Source organism: Amphibalanus amphitrite, unplaced genomic scaffold, assembly GCF_019059575.1.
Source record: "Amphibalanus amphitrite isolate SeventyFive unplaced genomic scaffold, NRLGWU_Aamphi_draft 000391F_arrow, whole genome shotgun sequence".
In the NCBI taxonomy this organism is placed as follows: domain Eukaryota; kingdom Metazoa; phylum Arthropoda; class Thecostraca; order Balanomorpha; family Balanidae; genus Amphibalanus; species Amphibalanus amphitrite.
Window position 1 is genome coordinate 41,921 of NW_024881885.1, and position 23,630 is coordinate 65,550.

Here is a 23,630-nt window from a genome sequence, read left to right on the forward strand (position 1 = left end):
CAGGCTGCCCACCCAAGACCAATGTCTCCCCTCTAATTCCGGTCATCCTTCCGACTCTGCGATGGTGTCATAAAACCGAAAGAGCCGAACCCAACATGCGACAAGACAACAAAAGGGATCGCGTCCATGCCCAAGATTCTTACAGTCCATGCCCTGGTCGCGTCAGTCTGTGTGGACCAAGCTACTTGCTTGCTAAAGCGGAGTAGGAGTTTCGAAGGAGTTCTCGTTTCACCAAAGACGATAACCGAAGGTTTGTAGTCAATAATTAAAACTATTATAGAGTTCAGTGGTTAAAACACTCTAATACGTCTGTCAAACTAGCAGCGAGCAGCGAGAAACGGGCCATCCCGATTTGGCTAAAAATTTGCTCACAGAGCCTTCTCAGCACGCTGGTTCCAAAAATCATGGTCTCTAGGGTGAGAATCTTTACCATTCTCGAGATCCCTCTAAAGTTTTCGGCACCCATGACCGGGCCATCGCGATTTGGCTGAAAATTTGCTCACAGAGCCTTCCCAGCACGCCGGTTCCGAAAATCATGGTCTCTAGGGTGGGAATCTTTACCGTTCTCGAGATAGAATCCTCTAAAGTTTTCGGCACCCATGACCCGCGGGCCCCCGATTTGGTTGAAAATTTGCTCACAGAGCCTTCTCAGCACGCTGGTTCCGAAAATAATGGTCTCTAGGGTGGGAATTGTTACCGTTCTCAAGATAGAACCCTCTTAAGTTTAAGCCACCCATGACCGGGCCATCCCGATTTGGATGAAAATTTGCTCACAGAACCTTCTCAGTACCCTGATTCCGAAAATCGTGGTCTCCAGGATGGGAATCTTTTCAGTTCTCGAGATAGAAACCTTTAAAGTTCTTACTTTCCATGACTGGGCCATTCCGATTTGGCTGAAAATCTGCTCACAGAATCTTCTCAGTACCCTGATTCCGAAAATCATGGTCTCTAAGGTGGGAATCTTTACTGTTCTTGGGATAGAACCAGGGCTGCGGAGTCGATGGATTTTCGGCGACTCCGACTCCGACTCCGACTCCGACTCCGACTCCGGCTTTCAAAAACCAGCACCGACTCCGACTCCGCAGACCTAGCAGGGCTGCGGAGTCGACAGATTTTCGGTGACTCCGACTCCGACTCCGGCTCGGGTTTCTAAAGTCGACTCCGACTCCGACTCCGGTCACAACTGTCGACTCCGACCGACTCCGACTCCGACTCCGACTCCGCAGCCCTGGATAGAACCCTCTAAAGTTTTTGTCACCCATGACCGGGCCATCCCGATTTCGCTGAAAAATTGCTCACAGAACCTTCTCAGCATGCTGATTCCGAAAATCATGGTCTCTAGGGTGGGAATCTTAACCGCCTCGAGAAAGAACCCTATAAAAAATTACCACCCATGACCGGGCCATCTCGATTTAGCTGAAAATTTGCTCACTTAGCCTTCTCAGCACGCTGATTCCGAAAATCATGGTCTCTGGGGTGGGAATTTTTACTGTTCTTGGGATAGAACAGAACCCTCTAAAGTTTTTGTCACCAATGACCGGGCCATCCCGATTTGGCTGAAAAATTGCTAACAGAACCTTCTCAGCATGCTGATTCCGAAAATGCTGATTCATGGTCTCTAGGGTAGGGTGGGAATCTTAACCGTCTACTCTCGAGAAAGAACCCTATAAAAAAAAATTCCCATCCATGAACGGGCCATCCCGATTTGGCTGAAAATTTGCTCACAGAGCTTTCACAGCACGCTGATTCCGAAAATCATGGTCTCTACGGTGGGAATCCTTACTGTTCTCGAGATAGAACCCTCTTAAGTTTTCGGCATCCATGACCGGGCCATCCCGCTTTGGCTGAAAATTTGCTCACAGAGCCTTCTTAGCTTGCTGATTCCGAAAAATATGGTATCTCTATCTAGCGTGGGAATCTTTACCGTTCTCGAGATAGAACCCTCCTAAGTTCTTACCACCCATGACCGGGCCATCCGGAAAGCTTTAGAGGGCTCTCTATCTCGAGAATGGTTAAGATTCCCACCCTAGAGACTCTGATTTTTGAATTGTGTTTTTCTTTTGAAAAACAAATCTGAGTTCCATGACAATTTGGCAAAAGCTGCCTGAGATCTATGAATTATGAAACGTCAACGGTGCGCGAAAGGACCGGGCGGGGTATCCCAATCCAATCCCATCCCATCCTTTACCCCACGGTTTTTCATGCGATACATAAGAGATCATTCTTTTATCAGATAATTGCGCCTTAGCTTAGCTTACGAATCCCAAGATGAAAATAGATAGGAGGAATTCCATTTTGTCAAGAATTCGGAATCCACGAACCTGACGCAGGGATTCGTCAATTGCAGTGAAATCTCGTGACGTCATAAGAAAGAGCTTCGGTATTGGAACGATATGATGCCTGGCGAAGAAGTTTCAAATCTGGCGCGAATGTTGTTTACTTATGTCGCCGCGCGGCCGAGGGGGACCATAGGATATTGAGGTGGGACGGGTAATTTTTATTTTTGCTGAACTAAATCAACCGGCTACATGCCAAACACTGTACAAAGCTTTTCCTCAAATTACTTTTCTTTCTCAGTTAGGAGCAGGGTGCCTGGTTGAGGCCGATTGTGAATATGAGGGGCGTGGCTATACTGGCCCTTGCAACTGGCTTATCATTATGCCTCAACTTCAACCTACTTTGTGATCATTTTTGGTGATTCAGTTCTTTCAAGTTTCAACTCATTTTCATTTGTGATTTTCTTATCACTTCTGTAACTCATTGAAACGCAGACAGTAAATGTTCAATAGTAACTGTAAAATGTTGGTTTATGGCTAGAATGAATTGAAAGAGAAAAAATTAACATTACTTGATTGCAAATTGAATTTCAGTTATGTGGGTCGCGCTAACATATGGGCATTTCACCAGATTGCAGAAGCTATCATGAATTTACACCAACTGCAAAGAATGTCCATGTAAGACCCTAAGTGGGTTAGGTATCTCACCGCATTCACCCACTGCCCGACAAATCAGAGACAGAAAGTGATCTTGTGCCAGACTGGGAAAAAAACACACTATGCCAGATGCCTTGGGGGCTCTTATATGCTGAAATTCAGTGCAATTTTGCGCTGAAATCTTTACACAACATGAGCTGAAAGTTCAGGCTTATTTGTGTCAAACCTCAACTCTAATTGCCCGAGGGTCCAGGCTGTCACAAATGTCAACCCAGGGATAGGTGGGCACTCTTTTCAAATGTAGCATGAAGTGATCAAAGTCAACTAAGGTTAGATCTTGTCACCTTGTGCCAAAATTTCTAAAATTGTCCACTTGCTCCAAAATTTGCTCATTCATCTTGGCGCACTGAGTCGGGGCAGATGGTGCACTGAATTTTTGGCGCAATACTACAATTCTGTGGGACGTTTTGACAGTTACAGGAATTTTTCCAGTTTGTATTATGTGTTATGACTGGTTTCAGCTGACCAGTAGAATGCATTGTGCTGCTGTCTTCTCAGCTCAATGCTCATTGTCGTAGGAATGCAATGCATAGACATTGTTTCATGGTACCTACTCGTACTCTACTGGTTCATTATGCGCTTAGATCATGTGTTGCCAAAATATGACATAGTGCATGGCTGAAGCTTTTTAACATTAACAGCTCTCATCTAACGCAAGCTTAAATATGCTTGTGCTGTGCTTTGAACAGAGAACCAATGACTGATCATGTGGTCATGTGCCATGTTCAAGTTTTATGTAGAGTCATTCACAACTGTACTTCATTCCCTGAGGCATGAAACAGTGTTTGTCTGCTAATGCTGCTGCCTTCTATTTTTTCTGGTGAGGTGAACCATTTGTCTGCAGGTGACTTGACTTATGACTATCCCAGTCCATTGATGCTTTCATGGAATGGAAACTGCAAGCACTTATAACAATTAAAGCCACTATTAAGGGTGCTGTAAAACAGCCTTAGATAAACAAACAGCTTGAGGAAATTGGTTATTTTCACTCAGTATTCTAGTTGATATCACAGAGATAATGTCTTCTGTTCTATGGGTTTTAAAGATACACCTCAGGCTGAGCTCTGAAATAACATGCTGAGAGCTTGTTTGATGCCCAAGGTAGCTGCCAATGGCCAAAAAACACCTACCCATTATTAAGTTCAGAGGAGCTGAGTGTATCAGCACAATGTGACATGTGGTGGCCCCTCATATTTCAAAACTGATTATTAGCATTAAGTTCACTCACAAGTAGGCGCTACATTAACTTGTAATGCCTGCTTTGTAGCTACTTGTTCATGATACACTCCAAACCCTAGGTCTAGACTTCATTCTCTTTTTACACTTATCAACTAATTTCCTTTTTCGTTGCAGGTTCATCTAGTCTTCTTGGCTTCAAGATATCAAATCTCTGGAATTTCTGCCCTGGATTTTGCTGATCAGTGATCACAAGCTGCACTTAACTCTCAGGAAACATTTGCTTCTCAAAAGCCATGCCATTTGTTTCATCCAAAACAAAAAAGTATGCATATAAATGCACAGTAAGACTGCTTGATGATTCTGAGATACTGCAGTGTGAATTTTTGGTGAGTATAGCATAATGTTTCCATTTTTCTTCTACCTTAGAACTTGTATTCTTGATGATGTATCATAGCTGATTGCTGCCTAACAAATCAGCATAATATGTGGTATCATGTATGAAGCTTTCTTGATTGGTAGAAGTGTATAATTTCATAAGTTTGATCTTTTCAGGGGAAGGAGAATGGACAGTACCTGATCGACCAAGTGTGTGCACACCTTGACCTAGTGGAAAAGGAGTATTTTTGTCTCAGTTTTGAGGACTGCAACAAAACAAAGGTAAGGCAGTCGCCTTTTTAACATGGCTGCTCCCATTAAAGAAAAACTTCCCCTTTTCTTGGATGTATCTTTTAGGTTTTAGGTTTGTCATATGGGATAACATAAAAGAGCTAAGCATACAAAGAGATAAACCTACATGTGCAAAAGATCCAATCTCAGATCAGCTATTGCCATCATTTGTTATTGCTACAATTTTTATTTTCTGCTTAGTTGGCTATGATTGACACCTCAGGCTGAGCCCTCAAATATGATCTCCAGCATTGATTGATAAGACAATCCATTGATGAATGTGGTCATCATTTCCAGCAATGGCTCGATCCCACAAAACAGATCCTGAAGCAAGTGAAGGGTGAGTGTGATCTATTTTATTTTTATATCTGAGCTATAAATGTTGAAATAGTGCAGCTCAAAATGCTCACATTTGGTAAATAGAGAAAGGATAAAAATTATTAGTTTTGGTATCAGCTGAAACATGAATTGTCATGCCCTGTGTAGCTTGTTACGGAGCGAGCGAAGCGAGCGGAGTCTTACGTAGAATAACGGAAATTTCTGAGTATGAGCGGCCGGCCGGCCGGCCGGCCGGCCGGCCGGCCGGCCGTGCGGACGCTTTTGCGAGGCTTATATCTCAGCAACCACTTGACCGATTTACATGCGGTAATTTTTGTAGGGTAGCTTCATTCCTTCTACCAAGTATTGGACTATTCCCGATGCATGTGGGTGACCCCTTATGCACGTGCCACGTGCAAAACGAAGAGGTGTCACTTTTGTAATTGTTGCAATATTTCGGTAACTACTTGGCCGATTGCGCTGAAAGTTGGCATGTAGGTAGGCACCCACTAGGCACTGCATATCCATGTGCCAGAGTTGGGGTGCCGCTGCACGTGCGCACGTGCAGGGGTCGTTTCCAGATCTCGAGAACGGCTCGACCGATTGCGCTCAAATTTGGTACACAGTTAGGGACCGGTTACTAGGGTGCCGTGCACAAGTCAGTTGGGACCCATTTTGCACGTGCGCACGTGCAGGGTGCCGCTTCCAGATCTCGAGAACGGCTGGGCCGATTGTGCCCAAATTTGGCACATCGCTAGAGACCAGTCAGTAGGGTGCCCTGCACAAGTCAGTTGGAGGTACCCCCTCGAAATTTCGCACGTGCAAGACTCACCCGCTCGCTCGCTCCGTTAGTCGCCCCAAAAGGCGCTATACTGGTAATATATTTATAGTGTAGGTATTAGAGGCTGTAGATGCTCTTATGATCGTATACGAGTATAAAAGTATTACCTATATAAAAGCATATTATATAGTACTAAAAGTATCGTTCACCAATGTGTGATCTGCATAAAAATGCGCATCAAACCTCAAGGGCAAATAATGGGTCAAACAAGTGACCACAGACTTCAGCCGACTCCCGCCTTCTACAAACACAGCACTAGACTTATTCGGGCCATTTTACATCAAAGATACTGTCCAGCGTCGTACGAAATCGAAAGCATATGTAGTGTTATTTACCTGCTTAGCGTCAAGAGCTACGTATATCGATTTGGTAGAGGGATACAGAACTCAGGATTTTCTGCGTTGTCTGTATACTCTGCTGTATATCAGTGTGCAGCTTGCGGCCCCGTTTAACGGTCACCTCTCCGCGGTCCGCAGACATGTGGCCGATGGTGTTCAGTTTCCGGGTGAAGTTCTATCCGGGCTGGCCGGAGCGGCTACAGGAGGAGCTCACGCGCTACCAGGTGTACCTGCAGCTCCGCCGTGACCTGCGCGCCGGCCGACTCTCGCCGCCAGAGGAGGAGGCCGCCCTGCTGGCCGCTCTCGTACTCCAAGGTCAGTCGGCGCCGCTCAGCGGGTGTGTGTCGTGCGATGGTCGGTTCTCGTTAGTATTCTTCCAAGCGATTTCAGCATTTAATGGCTGGTTGTTCAGTGTCTGCAGTTTTTACTTTACATTCCCCCACCTGCCTGTCCTCCTCAGTAGGTGCCTCCATCACCTCTGCCGGTCCTTCTGACAAACTCTTTTACCATCTCTTAGCCTCTCCTGCCATTCCTTTGACTAATTCCCCCTGCCGTCTTCCCCGCCCCGTCTGACTCGTTCCACTCTCTGCCCCCAGTGGAGACGGGCGACCACGACCCGGAGGAGCAGCGCGGCCGGTACGCGTCCGACTACAGCCTGGTCTGGCGCGCCAGTAGCCGGCTGGAAGAGCGCACCATGGAGCTGCACAGTCGGCAGACGCGCGGACTCGACCCCGGACAGGCCGAGATGACGCTACTCAAACGGGCCGCCCAGCTGGACACGTACGGACTGCGGCCGCAGGCGTTCAAGGTGAGGGGGAGTGGCAGGGACTCACCGCGGAAGAGGCGCCGTTGGTCTTAGGCTAGGGAGCGGCCATCATCACATTATAAGTTCGTTTTTTTTTTTAAAGGACGCTGGCTCAAAGTGCAATATCGAAGCTCTCGCGTGAGTTTTGGCAGCTTCAGTGTCTGGCCAAGAATTTCTTACCGAAAAAATAATCGATTTCAAATTGTGCACGGTAAGTAGCTGGAAATTGTTTCTTAAAAATGAACATTCTATGATGACGTCACTGGTGGCAGCAGGCACCCAAATGTCCGTGCAATGGGACAAGTGTCAACAAATTTGGGTGAAACTTAGTTTTTCACTGTTGCCGAGCATAATCGAGTAAGCGGTTCCGTCCATGATAGTTATACGTTACATTGCAATACATGTTCGACAGCATGACGTCACCACTGTTCCCATATCTGGTTCCAAAACGCACACGGTAATTATCGGGAAGAAATCACATGTTAAAATTAGTCGACGTTCGATTTTCTCAGGTTCAGTTTTTGCTCGTTTTGGCGGCTAAAACACGTGCTTGTTCGAAAAACATACTTGGAGCCAGCGTCCTTTTGAAAAAAACGAAATGTATGACTTAAGAGTCATGTTACCTTTTCCTCAAGTTATAATGAATATGAAATAATATTTTCGGAGTTTCTTGAGTGATATATATTGAAAAATTGATAGCAAATATTTCGATACTCGTAGTGGTACCCAGGGGGATGTCACTACTTTGCTTCGCCATAGGTCCAGTACTGATTTCGTCGGTTTCGATCCCGGTGACGTCAGTGCTGTCTACATCCGGGAACTTATCGCACTTGGTTCTCATTAGAGGTGGCCATATTGTTTTGTCTCGTGACGACACATTTGCGTCATCGGGATCGAAACTGGCTGTAAACAAATCGCTCAGTGTCGCTACCTACTATATATGGCCTTGGTGGTACCTTTTTCAATGCGAGTGATGCACAGTGCGAGCTTTGTTAAGCACAACAAAATAACACAATTCCCATGCAATCGGTGGAGCTGGGTCCTCCAGTGCAGATAAAATAACCTATACGATACCGCCTTCCTAAGAACTTATACAATATCACTGTCTATCACGGAATTTTAATTAAATATTTAGACAATCAGCGCTAATTTAATAAAAAGAGCGTCACTTCAGTTACAGGTAAGTCACACTTACACAAGGTGACCCCCCCCCCCCTCGCGTGTTCGTTCAGCGTGCCAACCACTATTTTTTTAGCACAATGTCCCATATTGGGCTCAGCTGGACGCCACCGCTGTCGAGATTCATTGACGGGCGCAGCTGTCGGATCTCGATGGCCTCCCTGATTTTACGTTTTTTCCAGTGGCGTTCGATGGCTAGGGTTCTCGCCTCGAACGGGTTCAAGTCACCGCCACAGGTACAAAAGTGTCTGGCCGTCGCTGACGTATCGCAGCGTCCGTGCTTGATATCGGCGGTGTGCTCCTTCAATCTGTCCTGTTTTGGTCGCCAGGACAGATTGAAGGAGCACACCGCCGATATCAAGCACGGACGCTGCGATACGTCAGCGACGGCCAGACACTTTTGTACCTGTGGCGGTGACTTGAACCCGTTCGAGGCGAGAACCCTAGCCATCGAACGCCACTGGAAAAAACGTAAAATCAGGGAGGCCATCGAGATCCGACAGCTGCGCCCGTCAATGAATCTCGACAGCGGTGGCGTCCAGCTGAGCCCAATATGGGACATTGTGCTAAAAAAAATAGTGGTTGGCACGCTGAACGAACACGCGAGGGGGGGGGGGGTCACCTTGTGTAAGTGTGACTTACCTGTAACTGAAGTGACGCTCTTTTTATTAAATTAGCGCTGATTGTCTAAATATTTAATTAAAATTCCGTGATAGACAGTGATATTGTATAAGTTCTTAGGAAGGCGGTATCGTATAGGTTATTTTATCTGCACTGGAGGACCCAGCTCCACCGATTGCATGGGAATTGTGTTATTTTGTTGTGCTTAACAAAGCTCGCACTGTGCATCACTCGCATTGAAAAAGGTACAGGGACCCGCAGTTGCTACTGTACAGCGACCCTGAGTAAATTGTCCCAGCACCCTCACAGGGAACAACGATAAGCTGTCAGAGGGCACGCACAGAAAACCTCAGCTGCTCTTGTACAGGGACCAGCAGTCGATATCAATGTTATCGGTTGTTACTGGACAGGACAGACGGCTAGACTTGGGGTTCGTGTACAGTAGCAACTGCGGGTCCCCGTACCACTACGAGTATCGAAATATTTGCTATCAATTTTTCAATATATATCACTCAAGAAACTCCGAAAATATTATTTCATATTGAAAAAAACGAACTATAGTTATACCTGTCGTCTAGGCTGAGGAACGGTGGAGGTTCAGGAGGAGAGATTAGTAGACGGCCTGGTGATCGTGGTGGATCTTGTGGAATGGTTAAAGAAAATGGTTAAAAAAATGGTTAAAGAATGGTTAAAGAAAATGGTTAGGGCCAGTATCGGGCGGTACCTGTTTAATGTTCATGCCTCTTTTGTTACTAATTTATGTGTTATGTACTGTTATGGCCATTTACATGTTTAATTGGATATTCCAAGTCCGTTTCCGTTTCACGTTTGTTGGTACGTTCCCCATTCTGCCGGCCTCTGGAGGATCCCGTCGCCAGCGCCGTTCTCGTGCGATGCCGGCCGCAGCGATGTCGCTATTGCGTGCCGCCGGTAGCGCTGTCGATTTGGCGAATTTAGAGCGAGCTCATCAGTTGGATGACCGTCATTTTCGCCAGTCCCCCGAGATGTGTGGGCTTGATTGGGTGGGCGGACGTTTATCGATTCTGTGTCAGAGCTGCCTCATACCAATTTAATGGCAGGTTTCCTCGAAAAATCATGATGAGCGTAAAATCATTGCAATATTTACATTAAAAATTTACCGCCGCCTAACTACTGGTATTCACTTTTTAACGGTGTCTTCATAGGTATCGATACACACCGCAAATTGATTGAAGCATTATTGTACGAAAGTGCATGCAAAATGAGACGCAATGACTTTTGTTAGTCTCATTTTATCATCACAAAATTTGTAATAAATTCGAGTTCGTGTGATTTTCTTACAAGCCAAATTTATATTTGCTCACGTAGTTACGTTGACCAAATTGAGTAGCGCGATTTCTTAAAAAAGAACTTACGCTCATGACCGTGACGCCTCACTGTGACTGTTAGCCAACTCCACATTGTAATTCCCCTTTACCAACTCTCTCATCCCCCGTCTGCCGGCAGGACCAGCGCGGAGCGCCAGTGATGCTGGGCCTCAACTTCCGCGGCATCTCCGTGCTGCAAGACGGTCGTCGCACCCACCTCTTCCGCTGGCATGACGTTCAGAAACTCAACTTCGAGAACAAAATGTTCATCGTGCACCTGGTTTTCGTGGAAGATTCGAGAAATAAGGTATGTGCGGACGTCGTTTGGGATAGTTTGTTTTGCGGTGGATTTGTGATTAGTGTTTGCTGAAGCCAGCTGGTGTATGCGTGTGTGATAGGCTAGGAGGTCGGTCTGTTTTTTGCTTGCCGTGGGGTGAATTAACTTAGTGGTGTTTGTATTCTGGTGTTCTATAGCTGCGAGATGCTGTATTTTTTGCATTTAGGCGCACGCTGCGTGATGGTACTGGGATTGTAGAGCTCGATCAGTTATAATGCGTGTCTATAGAGTGTGGTCATAACGAGTGTAACGAGCAGCCTGCATGTGGGCGTGTCGTGTGTGGTTTTATCTCTCACCGGCCCGAGCTTGGTCTGTGTGTGCACCTCTAACCTCTGGACGCCCGCCGTGCCCCGTGCCTAACCGCCGGTCCGTGCCGTCCGCCGCCACAGACCAAACGCACAGTCGGCTACAAAAGCGACTCGGTGCAGAGGTGCCGACACTTTTGGCGAGATGCCACCGAGCATCGACTGTTCTTCACGTGAGTATGGGGACGGGCTGCACCGATCCACGGATGGGAGTCGACGTGTGTTCAGTGTGGTAACTTCGCTCGCTTCGCTCTTGGTCTCGTATCTTCTGAGTGCTGTGACCACGGGCCTGGTCCTAAAGCTCGTCGCCCGTTTGTCCCCTCCCGCACCGTCGGATACAATCCCGTCCCTTCCCGTCCATTACCATACCATCCTGATATTCCTTATTTCTGATCCCTTTCAATCCCTCCTGTGCCTTACCGTCTCAATCAAGCTATATCGTCCTGTCCTTTTTCGTCCTTGTCCGTCCTTTTCCGTCACGTTTTATCATCTCGTCCCGTCCTGTGCCGTCTGCTCTGCCCACCATGGTCACTTGGCCAGGCGGCCGGGAGCAGCGCCCGGTAATTGGTATTGACTGAGTGTCCCGGGACGGTCGCCGGCCGGGCACCGGCGCCATATTAGTCAGGAAATGGCCACAGCCGGCCGGGGCAAATATTGGTGGGGGCTGGCCTTGGCCCGGCGTGGGTCGCTCTGCCCAAATTAAGGACCGTTGCCGCCGGTGAAAATGTTAATCATAGCTGTAATGCTAGGATCAAGTGTAAATAAAGTATTTGGACGGACTCTGACCCGGCTGTACTCGGAATCTTAGGAGTTTACCCTTCACGTTCGGGCGTTATGTGAAACGTCGAGTTTCAACGGGTATGTCCATTATTCGCAGTTTCCTGGTATGGGATGTGTTTCCACAATAAGATTAGTGTGATGTTCAGATCGTCCAAAATTTTCTATGGCTCCTGTTATCCTTAATTCAATCCTTCGAAGTCTATCTTTCTATGCGTACCATGAATCTTACGACATTCCCGTGCATCGACAGCGGACCATAATGAATGCCCTCTATTTCCAGCCCCACGGCCTGACATGAGACCTGATCTGACCTGACCTTTGACTTGAGCTGCAAATAGAGTTCTTGACCACTGACCTGAGCTGAGATCCCTGGTGCCATGTGTGACTCGTCCCTGGTCAATCCTGGCATGTGACCTGACCAGTCTGACCCCTGCCGCCAGGTGTGAGTCGTCCCGCAGCGCGCCCCGGATGGTGCTGGGCGGCTCTCTGTTCTCTCGTCACTCGCGGGTGCGCTTCTCGGGCCGCACCGAGCGGGAGGTGTGCCGACAGCCGGTGCGCCGGGAGCAGCCACAGTTCAGCAGGTTAGAAATAGAACAGTCAGTGGAGAGAGCCAGAGCAGTCTCAGTTTAGTAGGTAATGTCCAGAGCAGCCAGGGAAAAGCCAGAGCGGCAACAGTTAAGCAGGGGAGGGTCTGACCGGCCGTAGTTAGGCAGATTAGAGAAAAGTGCGCACTGTATGGACGAGAAACTGCTTACCGTCCGCCCATAAGATGGCAGCACTCACATTATGACGGCTGTTGAAGCTTAATTGTAGCGCTGCAGCTTGGATCGTCATTTGTGTCGCATTCCCCAAACGCCATATTTCCTATTGCTCCTTTCATGTCCTGATCATGTCTGTTATGAGCGGTCCACTTTGCCCATGTCCTATACTCGCTGCTCCCCCGTGCTGACTATTCTCCCCTCCCCCAGGTATGGGCTGCGTCCATCAGTCCGGCCCAAGTCTCAGAATGTACAGTAGGTCTATTAAAAAAGTCCCCGGCACCAGTGGGCGCTGCCTTCGCTGAGCCGAACCCCCGTCTGCCTGTCCCATATCGCGCCGGGCTCAGGTCAGATAGGGTCAGCGGGACCGCTCGGTCCGGCCCGCGGGCGGTGGACGGGCGGCCGGTAACGCTTTCCGCCAGCCATGCTCTGTAGAATCCAACAAACGGGACGGCCGCCGCTCAGCGCAGCGAAACCGGTGTTGAAGAATAGCAGTAGATGTTCATGGCCACAATTATTATGAGAAAGTCATTGTTAACCCGTGCCCCACAGGAATGCCTATGCACGCCCTGTTGGAGGGAAAATGGGGATTGAGCATCATTCTTATAACTCAGCTTTGGGCATTTAAGTGGCATTCGAAGTAGCGTCAAAAGTAGCAAAAAGAAGAAATATACTTCAGCCAATTTTAGATCGGGTCAGAGCCAGAGGTCATGTCATCAGAGGTCATCGGTGGTAAAATTTTGCTTGGACAGGGTGCGTTGCGCGCGCCGGTGCAATGGGTTTCCAGTTTCCATGGAAAAATCAACAGACTCGGGAGCTCGCAACGCTAGCGTGGAGCCGAATTCATATCAACCGCCGCAACAATGCAGCAGCGCAGCGCAGCGTGCTGCAACGCAGGGCCGGGAAACACCGCCCAGGGCTATCCATGTGTCAGGGCAATCCAACCCACGTGATGGGCTCGGCCCCAGCGGAGCATGAGGTCCAGGACTCTCGCCCAGGCCCCCTGGGCGAGAGTCCTGTAGTCTCCCCTAAATTCCTGTCATCCTTCCCACTCTGAAATCGACCGAGCCTAACCTAACACAACAATCAGCTCGTTTACCGAGCTGTCTGAATAATATTGTCAGATTTAATAAAGGCGAACGGCTTAGCACGTAAATAACAGCAACTGCCACCATCGGTATTATGAGAAAACCAATTGCTTTTCCACAAACACTTAACCCGCGCCGGGCCGGTGCTCTGAAATTCCGCGCCGGGCCGCGGGGGGTGTTTGAACACCCCCCCCCCCATCTAACTCGGCTCCTGGGCCACGTAGCGACACGCGGTAAGCGGCAATCGAAAGAACGTCAAAAATAAGGACGAAAACACTTCGGTCATTTTTTGGGTCAGGTCAAAGGTCAGGTCACCAGAGGTCACCAAAGGTAAAATGTTGACTATTTCAACATTTTGGAAACTGCCAACGGCTATCTCGGGAACCGATAGAGCTACAGCGCCGCGGAAAAGCGCATTCGATAGCCCTTTTACAGACCTTTCTGAATAATGTTCTCAGATTTGACCTCAGGTCAACGGTTTAGCCTCCAGAGGGCAAAAACTCCAAAAATAGCCGTTTTTACGAAAAACGTTTTTTCGGCAATAACTTTTGACTCAAAAAAGCTATGACATTACTTTTGCCAGCATCGTGTTCCTCTCGTCAAGACGCGTCGAATGAACTATAATTTGACCTTGAAAGGTCAACTTGAAAATTTGACCTCAGGTCAAGGTCATGACCTGACCGGAAAAGGTCATGCTGCATATCAGTCGATCCGCAACGTCGAGCCAAACACATATAAGGCGTTTTCAGCGCTCTAGCACGCCTCTATCAGAAGTTATCATCGAAAAACTGTTAGATTCTGTTCGTGACCTGAGATGACCTCGGGGACATAACGAGGGGTCACAGCTGCCATTTTCTGGTTCAGTGTGTCTATTTTACCTACATCTCGATGTTTGAGAGTGTCTAGAATAGCGTTCGTGCAAAACAGGCGCTTTTCAATTTTCTCCCATTGACTTATAATGGAGAGGCCGCAAAATTGACCTGACCTTAGGTCACCGATATCAAAATTCCGAGATATACATTTTATAGATAGTGTTGCTCTTATCAATCGCTGAAAGTTTCAAGGCAATCGTTCAGTCAATGTAGCTATGACGAGCATTCTTATTTTTTCTGAGGTGAGGTCACTTGGCGTGACCTGGTGACCTGACCTAAGGCGACCTGGGTCTGAAATTTTCACAACATGTGCGGAAAAGATGCACAAACAGGTGTGCGAAAAACGGCGGCGCTCCGCGCCGCCGTTTTTGAGATATCTGCGAAAAACCGCAAGGGGGGTGTTCAAACACCCCCCGGCCCGGCGCGGGTTAAAAGTTTTAGCTTAAAACTTGCTTGAAATTAATTTTACCAGCCTCGTGTTCCTCTTATCAAAAAAACGCTTCGAATGAATCAAAAGTTGATCTATAAAGGTCATTTGAAAAATTTGGCCTATGTCCAAAGACATGACTTGACCAGAAATGGTCATGATGCATAGCAGGATATTAGATTCGTATCGTGGAACTTTACAAACACTTTAGATGATTTCATAACTTAAGCATGTCTATCAAAAATGATTATGACATGGCTCATATATAAGCTGGGTGTGTGATCATGCTTACTAGTATGTTTAACGCAACTGATAATGTTCTGTTGGTCACAATTTCTATATTTAATTTATTCTCCCGGATTTCATATTTCTATTAATGACACCTTGACGATGTCGAGAAAAAAAAACGCTTAGGAGATTTAACAGCCTGAGATACGTTCAGTATAAGGAAGGGTCAAGGGTGCTAGATCCCTTCCGTCCTCGCTATCCTCAGGAAAAAACAATCCACATCGCCCCTAGTCTTCATGTTTCCCTCTCTGGACTGGAGGTCACCCCACCAGCCAACCTGTAGTTGATGTCGGATCCATTCCAGGACACATAATCCTCTTCGGGTGACCGTTTGGGAGACGGCTGGACCGTCCCGACAGGGCAATCGTCCCACGGGAACAGTCTCGCTTCCGCAGATCACTGTCGCTGGCTCGCACAACTCAATTACTACACCAGCGCATAGTTATGTCATAGCTCTGCAAGGGCCTTTTCAGACCGAAAAAGATGGCTCCCAACAAAACAAACAATTTTCTCATTCAGTATTGTATCTCATCAAGCACCACGTGTTTTCATAGTGTTTATTAAGCGTTCCGTCCAAAAAAGCGCAGTTCAATTTTCTCCCATTGACTTGAGCGATCACAAAATTGACCCGGCCTTACTGTCAACAATGTCAAACTTGCAAAGTAAACGTTTCAAATACATAAAGTCTTGCCCATTGAAATCGCTGAAAGTTCTAAAGCGATCGGTTAGTCGGTGTATTTAGATATGATGAGCACAGGAACTTTCCTTGAGGTAAGGTCACTTGACGTGACCTGGGCCTCGTTTCATAAAGCGAGTCCGTAATTTACGCCGGTTTTTGGTCTTGTATTGCAAGTGCATGTGAAGCGATGACGATAGTTTGGATAGTGGAATTCATTTATTTTGCAAGCAAGAACAGAAGGGAAAAGGGGAAACAAATTTATCGCTTCACATGCGCTTGCAATACAAGCCCAAAAACCGGCGTAAGTTACGGACTCGCTTTATGAAACGAGGCCCTGGTGTTATGACCTTGAATTGAAAGACTTGGGCGGGAAAAATGGGTTATTTGAAATCTGAAAATGCTAGATTTTAACAATAATTGCAAACACTATCCCGGCCAAATAGTGAGTGAGAAGGGAACGATCCCCCAACCCCATGTTTAGCTCCTATAATTGAGCTAGCTGCTAGAGCCTCGCGGAAAAAAACGAGCGCTTGCTTCGTTACGTGACGCAGCGACTGGCACCCCATTTTCAAATATCAGTGACCTCTTAGGGCAGGTCAAGGGCCCCAAGGCATTCGATCGGTTTTAGGTAAATAACTTCGCAAAAATGGTCGCATTATCGTCATTTCGATACAATCGTGTTTTCTGTTCTCAGACGCGTCGATTTATATGCTTTTTTGTGTAGGTGAAGCAATTTAGAATGTTTACCTGAGGTCAATGTCATGTTAGGGCAACACAGGTCACGAAGCTTTTGAAAGGAGGACATGTTGCATAACATTTGATTCGGCAAGTCTTGCAAAGTCCAAAGATGGCTGTCCCGACTGGCTAGCTCACTTTGATCGGGAGTTATTGACGAAGCACTCCTATCACCCTAGTGACGTCATAAATGACGTCAAGCAAGGTGAACAATGCAAAAGTGAAGCATTAGACCTTGCCAAGATTGTATGAAGTCACGATTTGAAGTGCTTGAGGTGTAATTTTAGATCATTTCCGAAGCCAAATTAACAGTTTCCATATTTCTCCATTATGCTTGACACTAAGTGCATTGCGGGTTTGCATCATTTTATAACCGACAACCGTGCAGAGGTTTACTTAACCCTCGCCGGACCTATTGGTTTTCTACATACGCGCCGGCCGAGGGGGGTGGGGGTGGGTACGACCCCCCTCGCCGTTTCGCCCCAGGTAGAGCTAGCGCGTCGCGGAAAAAACGAGCGTGTGCGCCGTTACGAGACGCAGAGATTAATACCCGATTTTAAGGTCCTAGGTCAACCGGTGACCTCTGAGGTCAGGTCAAGTGCCCCAAGGTACGGTTCAGTTTTTGGTGAATAACGTCGCAAAAAACGGCCGCAGAGCCGCAATTTTGGCAGCATCGTGTTCGCCTTGCTCAGGCGCGTCGAATAATATACTTTTTGTCCGGGTCAGGTCAACTTGGGGTGTTGACCTTAGGTCAAGGTCAGGTCAGCACCCCCAGGTCACGAAGTTGGTCGAAAGAGGTCATGTTACATATCATTCGATTCGGCAGGTCTTCCTGAGTCCATTGGTGGCTTTCCCGACTCGCTAGCTCAATTTGATCCGGAGTTATTGACGAAAAACTAATATGACCTTGATGACGTCATAAATGACGTCACGCAAGGTCAAAATTGCAAACGTGACGCATCTAACCTTGCAAGGAGTGCATCAAATCACGATTATGTGTGCTTGAGGTAGTTGGAGATCGTTCCCGGCGCCAGAATAGCAGTTTTCATTTTTACCCATTGACTTATACCTAATGGTGAGGTCGCGAAAATGACCTGACCTCATATGACCTTTAGGAAAAATCCGAGATATACAAGTTGTGAGACTCATAATGGATACTAGATCCTGCAAGTTTCATTTCCCTGTGACATCTTCTCTGGCAGTGAGGGCGTTGCGAAGTTGCGACATCGGAAGACCGTGCAGAGGCTCACTTATGACGCTATAGGTCAGTGACCTGACCTGACCCAAAATGCGGTTGGTGTCAAAAGATCCGGCTTGAATTAAAGGTTAGGTATGCTAAGTTTCAGCTTTCTATCCCCAGCGTGTTCGGAGCTATCGCGAAAAAAAAAACTATTGGGGGCGGCACCACCCTCGGCCGGCGAGGGTTAAGACGCCATGGTTAAGTGACCAGTGACCTGAAAACGTGGTTGATTTCAAATGATCCGGCGTGAATCAAATGCAAGGCATGTGAAATGTCAGCCTTCTATCATCAGTGTGCTTTGAGCTACCGCAAAAAAAAAATACATGGTGGCGGCATTCACTCCTTCTTCTCGGCCGCCGAGGGTTAAACCTCGCTTCGAATTATTGCAGATAATGATGCGACCGAAAACAAAGCATTTATCTGTGTCTAACTAGAACGGCCGCTGACTTGTTGGACAAGATCCCCAATCTTGATTTGCTAGATGGGAATAAAATGCTGGGTATGTTATACATATATACCCCTCGATTTGCTCTCGCGCTATGTCTATTTTAATCATTACTGTCGCTTTTTTATCCGAGATGATGTCGCCGCTAAACGGGTTGTTTTGTTTGCTTGCTTGCGTTGAATAGTCATTACGGATTATTGAAGGGTTATGATAAAATAGGAATGCGGCGAGGGAGGATATGCACTGCGTCTGCGGGTGTTTAATTTAGATCACAAAGGCATCATTTCCGGCATAGTGCAGAGTCACTATCTTCCCCCTCCTCTGCACTGCGGCATCTCTGCGCCCCTCACACGGCGTCCTCACTCCACGGCCGGCCGCCGCCAACTGACCCACTCGCCGGGCGCCGCGACCTGACCCGTGTCGCTGCCGCGGCCTGCGCAATAGAGTCGGGGCTGGAATCCGGGGGTTCGGCCGGCCGGCCGCCTCTGGAGCGGGGGACTTTTTTTGTAGACCTACTGTACCGGCCACACCGTACTGACTGGCTCCCTTCTCCTTCCCCAGATACGGGCTGCGTCCATCGGTCCGGCCCAAGTCTCAGAGTGTACCGGCCACACCGTGTGAATCGCAGGGCAGCTCGTCAGGTGAGGACAGATGGGATACAGGAGTGGGTGTCAGGATGGAGCTTTGTGGATTTTTTTAGAAGTTTCGGGCTATCGGTTCGGGTCATATTGCAATGTCGGAAAGAGATCAAGTTTTGAAACAATTCGGTGGCATTCACTGCAAGTGCAGTAGGACATCAATGTTATGGCCGCACTGGTTTAGTCTGCCATGCGTTCCGCTTTTTCCCGTTTGTCGGTCTTCTCTAATCCATCCTTCTCTGACCCGGCAGCGTACGGCGCGGCCCGGCTGCCGCACGACTCTCCGATCCCGGAGCACACCAGTCTGGCCGACGACGAGACCATGATGGTGGCCCCGTGTGGTCCGGACGAGACCGGCGGCCGGCTGCTGCGTCCGCTGGACGAGATCGTCAGCTACACGCCGCCCTCCAGTCCCGGTCAGTGTTAGACAGGCATACAGACAGATCAGTCACACACTGACCTCCAGTCCAGTGAGCTACACACCGCCCTCCAGTCGCGGTCAGTGACAGACAGGCATACAGACAGACAGATCAGTCACACACTGACCTCCAGTCCAGTGAGCTACACAGTACACAGTACACACCGTTCTCCAGTCCCGGTCAGTGTTAGACGGACACAGACAGACAGACAGACATACTGCTACACACCGCCCTCCAGTCCCGGTCAGTGACAAGAGCACAAACTGACGCACAGAGGCAGGCCGACTGACAGAGGCAGACAGACACACAAACTGCCGTGTACACGTCGTATACCTCTGCGATCTAGAACAGACCTAGACGGCAGCGGGCTTAGGGAAGATCCCGCGACATTACCAGCGCATTGTGCGGCGCGTATCCTGGTCACCATCGCGTGCTGTCAGCGGCTACTTCAGTTTTCCTCGCACGCGACATTTGCATGTGCTCTTCTTAAGTGGAAGTAATTACTGCATTCACCTTTGTCAATTTGTGTATTTTTGTGTAAAGCTGGTCCGTGTTGCTGTCCGGCTGTATACTCACTAGCGAGCTTATTCTTTCCGTTGTCAACCGTTGACAACGCCTGTGTTCGACTCTGGCCGTAATTCTGTCCAGCTGTGTTGTCACACCGCGGGCTGATTAGCGCTCCTCTATCTGCTCTCGTCGCTCTAACCGTGCTCCCGCCTCTCTCCAGACATGTCTCCGATTCGGGCGTACGAGTCTGCCGGGCTGACATCTCAGCAGCAACAGGACCGGTCCGCCGAGCGGCCGCTGCCTCTCACCACTCTCACTGTACCCACCGACTCACCCCTGCACGGACAAGGTTAGTTCACAAACTCACCACTGCACAGACAAGGTTAGTTCACAAACTCACCACTGCTCGGACAAGGTTAGTTCACAAACTCATCCCTATACGGACAAGGTTAGTTCACAAACTCACCACTGCTCGGACAAGGTTAGTTCACAAACTCACCCCTACACGGGCAAGACAAATGATAACTTGCGTAAATATGGGCAAGGTTATTGGTGCTGATGCATGGTCAGAGTTGGTGCACTAACTTGCATTTGTATAAAACTATAAAGTAATTCAAGTCATGTGTCACAACACGGTTATTTGCTGGCAAATTGGCTTTGTTTCCTCTCTCTCTAATTTTTTTTCGAAGCACCATGAGTATCTTGCTGTATTGAAATGATAAGTGAATCGCTGGTATGTTACTTATTGGGATCCTTTTATTGATGTGTTGAGTTGTGACGCGTTCCCTGGTTCTTACGTCGTGTTTCGTTGTGTTTCTCGCAGCGGGCGTGTCGCGTCTGGAGCGCGGAGTGCCGCCGGAGCCGCCGCGCCGGCCGTCCCGCCGGCCGTCTGCTCCCGCCGCCGGCCGCCGGCTGCTGGTGGCGCCGCTGCTGCGCGTGCTGCTGTACGCAGTGCTGACGGTGGCCGCACTGCTGCTGCTGCTGCTGGTGGCCGTGTTCGAGCTGGACACGGCCGCCACGCGCGAGCTGCGTCTGTTCCCCGAGCTGCAGCTGCTGCGCCGGCGTCTGTACCAGCCGGCCCGCGAGCTGGTGGTGCGTGGCGTCAGCCTGTGACCGCGGCGGGCGGCGGGCACCGGCCCCAGAGACAGCTGAGTGCCGGCCGGCGGGGAGGGACGGCCGCAGAGGAGACGGGGTGGTACCTCGGGACTTGGAGGGGACTATCCTCACGGTTCCAGTATTGCAAAACTGGCATTTCCCCGATTAGAGGAAGCCATTGGGCCCGAAGAGACGGATTTTACCCGTTGACACGGTCCACGAGGCAGCCTGGCGGGCTTTCCGTCTAAAGCGACGTTCTTGTGCTTTTAAGCTGTTCGCTTTTGGCTGGAGAGCCATTTGACTTTGTGATCCAGTGGGACTCCCGTCGCGTCCTGAGAGGGGCCCGCTTCATTCCGCAGCTTCAGGGTAGAGGCACGTTTTGTTTGTGCCGAGAGCTTCTATGGGTCTGCTGGGCGGGTAGCGGCTACTAACCCTGGCCACCGGCCGTTGTGCAAGACACGCCTTCCTCGGAATATATCATGTGCAATCGCGCTAGGTGGCGACACTTTCAGCGCTGTATTTTGGATGTAGTGAGTGTCGGCTGACGGCATTTTTTCCCTTGGCCCGGCAGTATTTTACACTGTATGCGCGGCGCTTCTGCCAGCGAGGCCATTTGGCCGTTCGTTTTTTGCCTTTGATGTCTGGACGTATACTGTTTGGCAGCTCCTACTTACTGGCAGACTGACGACTTGCAACGGCCACTAACCGTCTTCGATTATCGGGACTTACTATTCTGGCAAGCGATGACTCGGCGGCCTCTGTAGGTCCCCGATCGGTCAGCATGGGTCACCATTGGCCCAAGAAAGGGCTGTCGGTGACCCCTGCTGACCAGTTTGTGGGGTCACGCAGTGAACCCTGCTGACTCATGACTGGTCAGTCATTTGACCTGTAAGCCGGTCAGCACGCCGGGTCGCTGGACCCCTGTATGCCCGCCAGTGCCGATTCCAGTAGCTTATGGCGCGTCATTATGGATGGTTGTGACCCGGCATCCACCTGATCTGTCCCTCTTGGCTTTATTACTGATGGTTGTTTTGTATTTTTGTACTTATGCTGTGCTGCGAATCTCGACTTTATTTATGCGAACGGGTGCCACTTTTGGCAGCCGCACGTTTTTGATGTACTAGTTTTGTGATTGTTCTGTGATTTTGTTGGTACTCGTTTTGTCTGACTGGACGAGTGTTGTGTCGTGTCCGTTATTGCTGTGCTAATATGTCCACACCTACGCACAAAGCTCACTGAATAATCAGACTTTATTCTGCCTACCTACTGCGATGTGTCTGTGGTGGCCTTCTGCTGACCGACCGATGCAGCTGTGTCTGAGATGGGGAAGGGGTAGGAGGTTCGGGGGGGGGGGGGGGTCTGCTGACCGGTACTGTGTCTAGTATCCGATATCCGCATCCGTCTAGTGCGTACAGGCAGACACGACATACAGGAACACTACACCGTTCCGATCCAAAATTATCGCCTCATTGCGGTGTGTCGGCTAAATTGGCTTTGATTCTATCTGAGTCGGAAATCTTTCTGTCGGTGAAAGCTGCCGGTCATGCTCGTCTCAGAACGCTGACGCCGCTGACGTGGGCGGAGGAAATGTCCGTATTCTCTGCCAGCCGCAATCACGAGAGTAAGTTGATGTCACACCTCTGGCGGGAAATACTGCCGTCACGCACGATTGATCCCGAGCCGGCAGAGCGACAACCAGAGGAAACCTGCAGTCCTTCTGGTGTCCGTAGGTCATGCACATTGAATGGTGGGACCCTGCTCCGTGCTCGTGAAAACGACTCTCCTGACTGACTGTGACGTTAATCCGACCGGTGACAGAGATGGACGAGGGTTTATGGCCCGGGTGTTTATCACAGCGGTTTGATCTCTGATATTCTAAGTAGGGGAGAGTGGGGCAAAGCGGCCACCCTAACGTTTCTAACGATACCGACGCTTGATTTTTAAACTTGGAAAGATTCTTTCTATACCAATGTGATCCCTATTAAATTGTCTTTTATTCCAACTGCGTTTCATTTCCAAAGGCGTTCACATATGGGAGATATTGACAAAACTTTAAACCTATAGCATATTGGCCACTTTGCCCCATCCCTGAGGCAAAGCGGCCACTGGCGACTTCTCAAGTCCCGATATGAGAAACAGAATAGTTGCCTCATGCACGACTAGGGTATTTGATGGTGACAAGGTTTAAGGGAAGATGGATGTTTACTTTGTTCTCTTCCCACCTATTGCTAAACAAAGAAAGAATTTTCTTGGAAAAACATTTAATTGCATAATTTCGTAACTCATGTAACCGAAAAGTGGCCAAGATGAATGCATGACGACACATTTGAATATAAATAATGTTTTTATTCAGATGGAAACAACTTATGGCCAATTGGGGGCTGGCCACTTTGCCCCGGCCGCTTTGCCCCGCGCATACCGTCCGAGACAAAAATATTCCAGCTCAGCTATTAGTGGGGTAAAAAGCATTAAAATTGGTAGAAGGCGTGTACGATAACCACGCAATGCATGGACAAAAACGCTTATAAAAATTCCAAACGGTTATGGAATAAAATAACATTTAAAAATTGTAAACATAATTGGTAACCTGGCAAGAAATGCTTTTCCGTGTTTCACAGAACAATGGCGATGGGCCTGAAACCCCGGTCTGGCTCATTCGAACGACCGCAAAGAGAAGAATAATTGGAAATCATAAATTGGAACTGACGCCAGCTGTGGAGGGCTAAAACGA

General features: G+C 48.6%; 1 protein-coding gene across 1 annotated transcript; it reads left to right on the forward strand.

Moving 5' to 3' along the window:
• Window positions 1–5,117: 5,117 nt before the first annotated feature.
• Window positions 5,118–22,165, forward strand: LOC122390317 (FERM domain-containing protein 5-like). The gene is made up of 10 exons (XM_043383105.1): window positions 5,118–5,178; window positions 6,474–6,650; window positions 6,932–7,143; window positions 10,426–10,593; window positions 11,013–11,101; window positions 12,149–12,289; window positions 18,802–18,881; window positions 19,130–19,294; window positions 20,025–20,153; window positions 20,628–22,165. Exons 2-10 carry the CDS (start codon window positions 6,476–6,478, stop codon window positions 20,915–20,917), a joined length of 1,449 nt encoding a protein of 482 aa, XP_043239040.1. The 5' UTR covers window positions 5,118–5,178; window positions 6,474–6,475; the 3' UTR covers window positions 20,918–22,165.
• The last annotated feature ends 1,465 nt before the right edge of the window (window positions 22,166–23,630 follow it).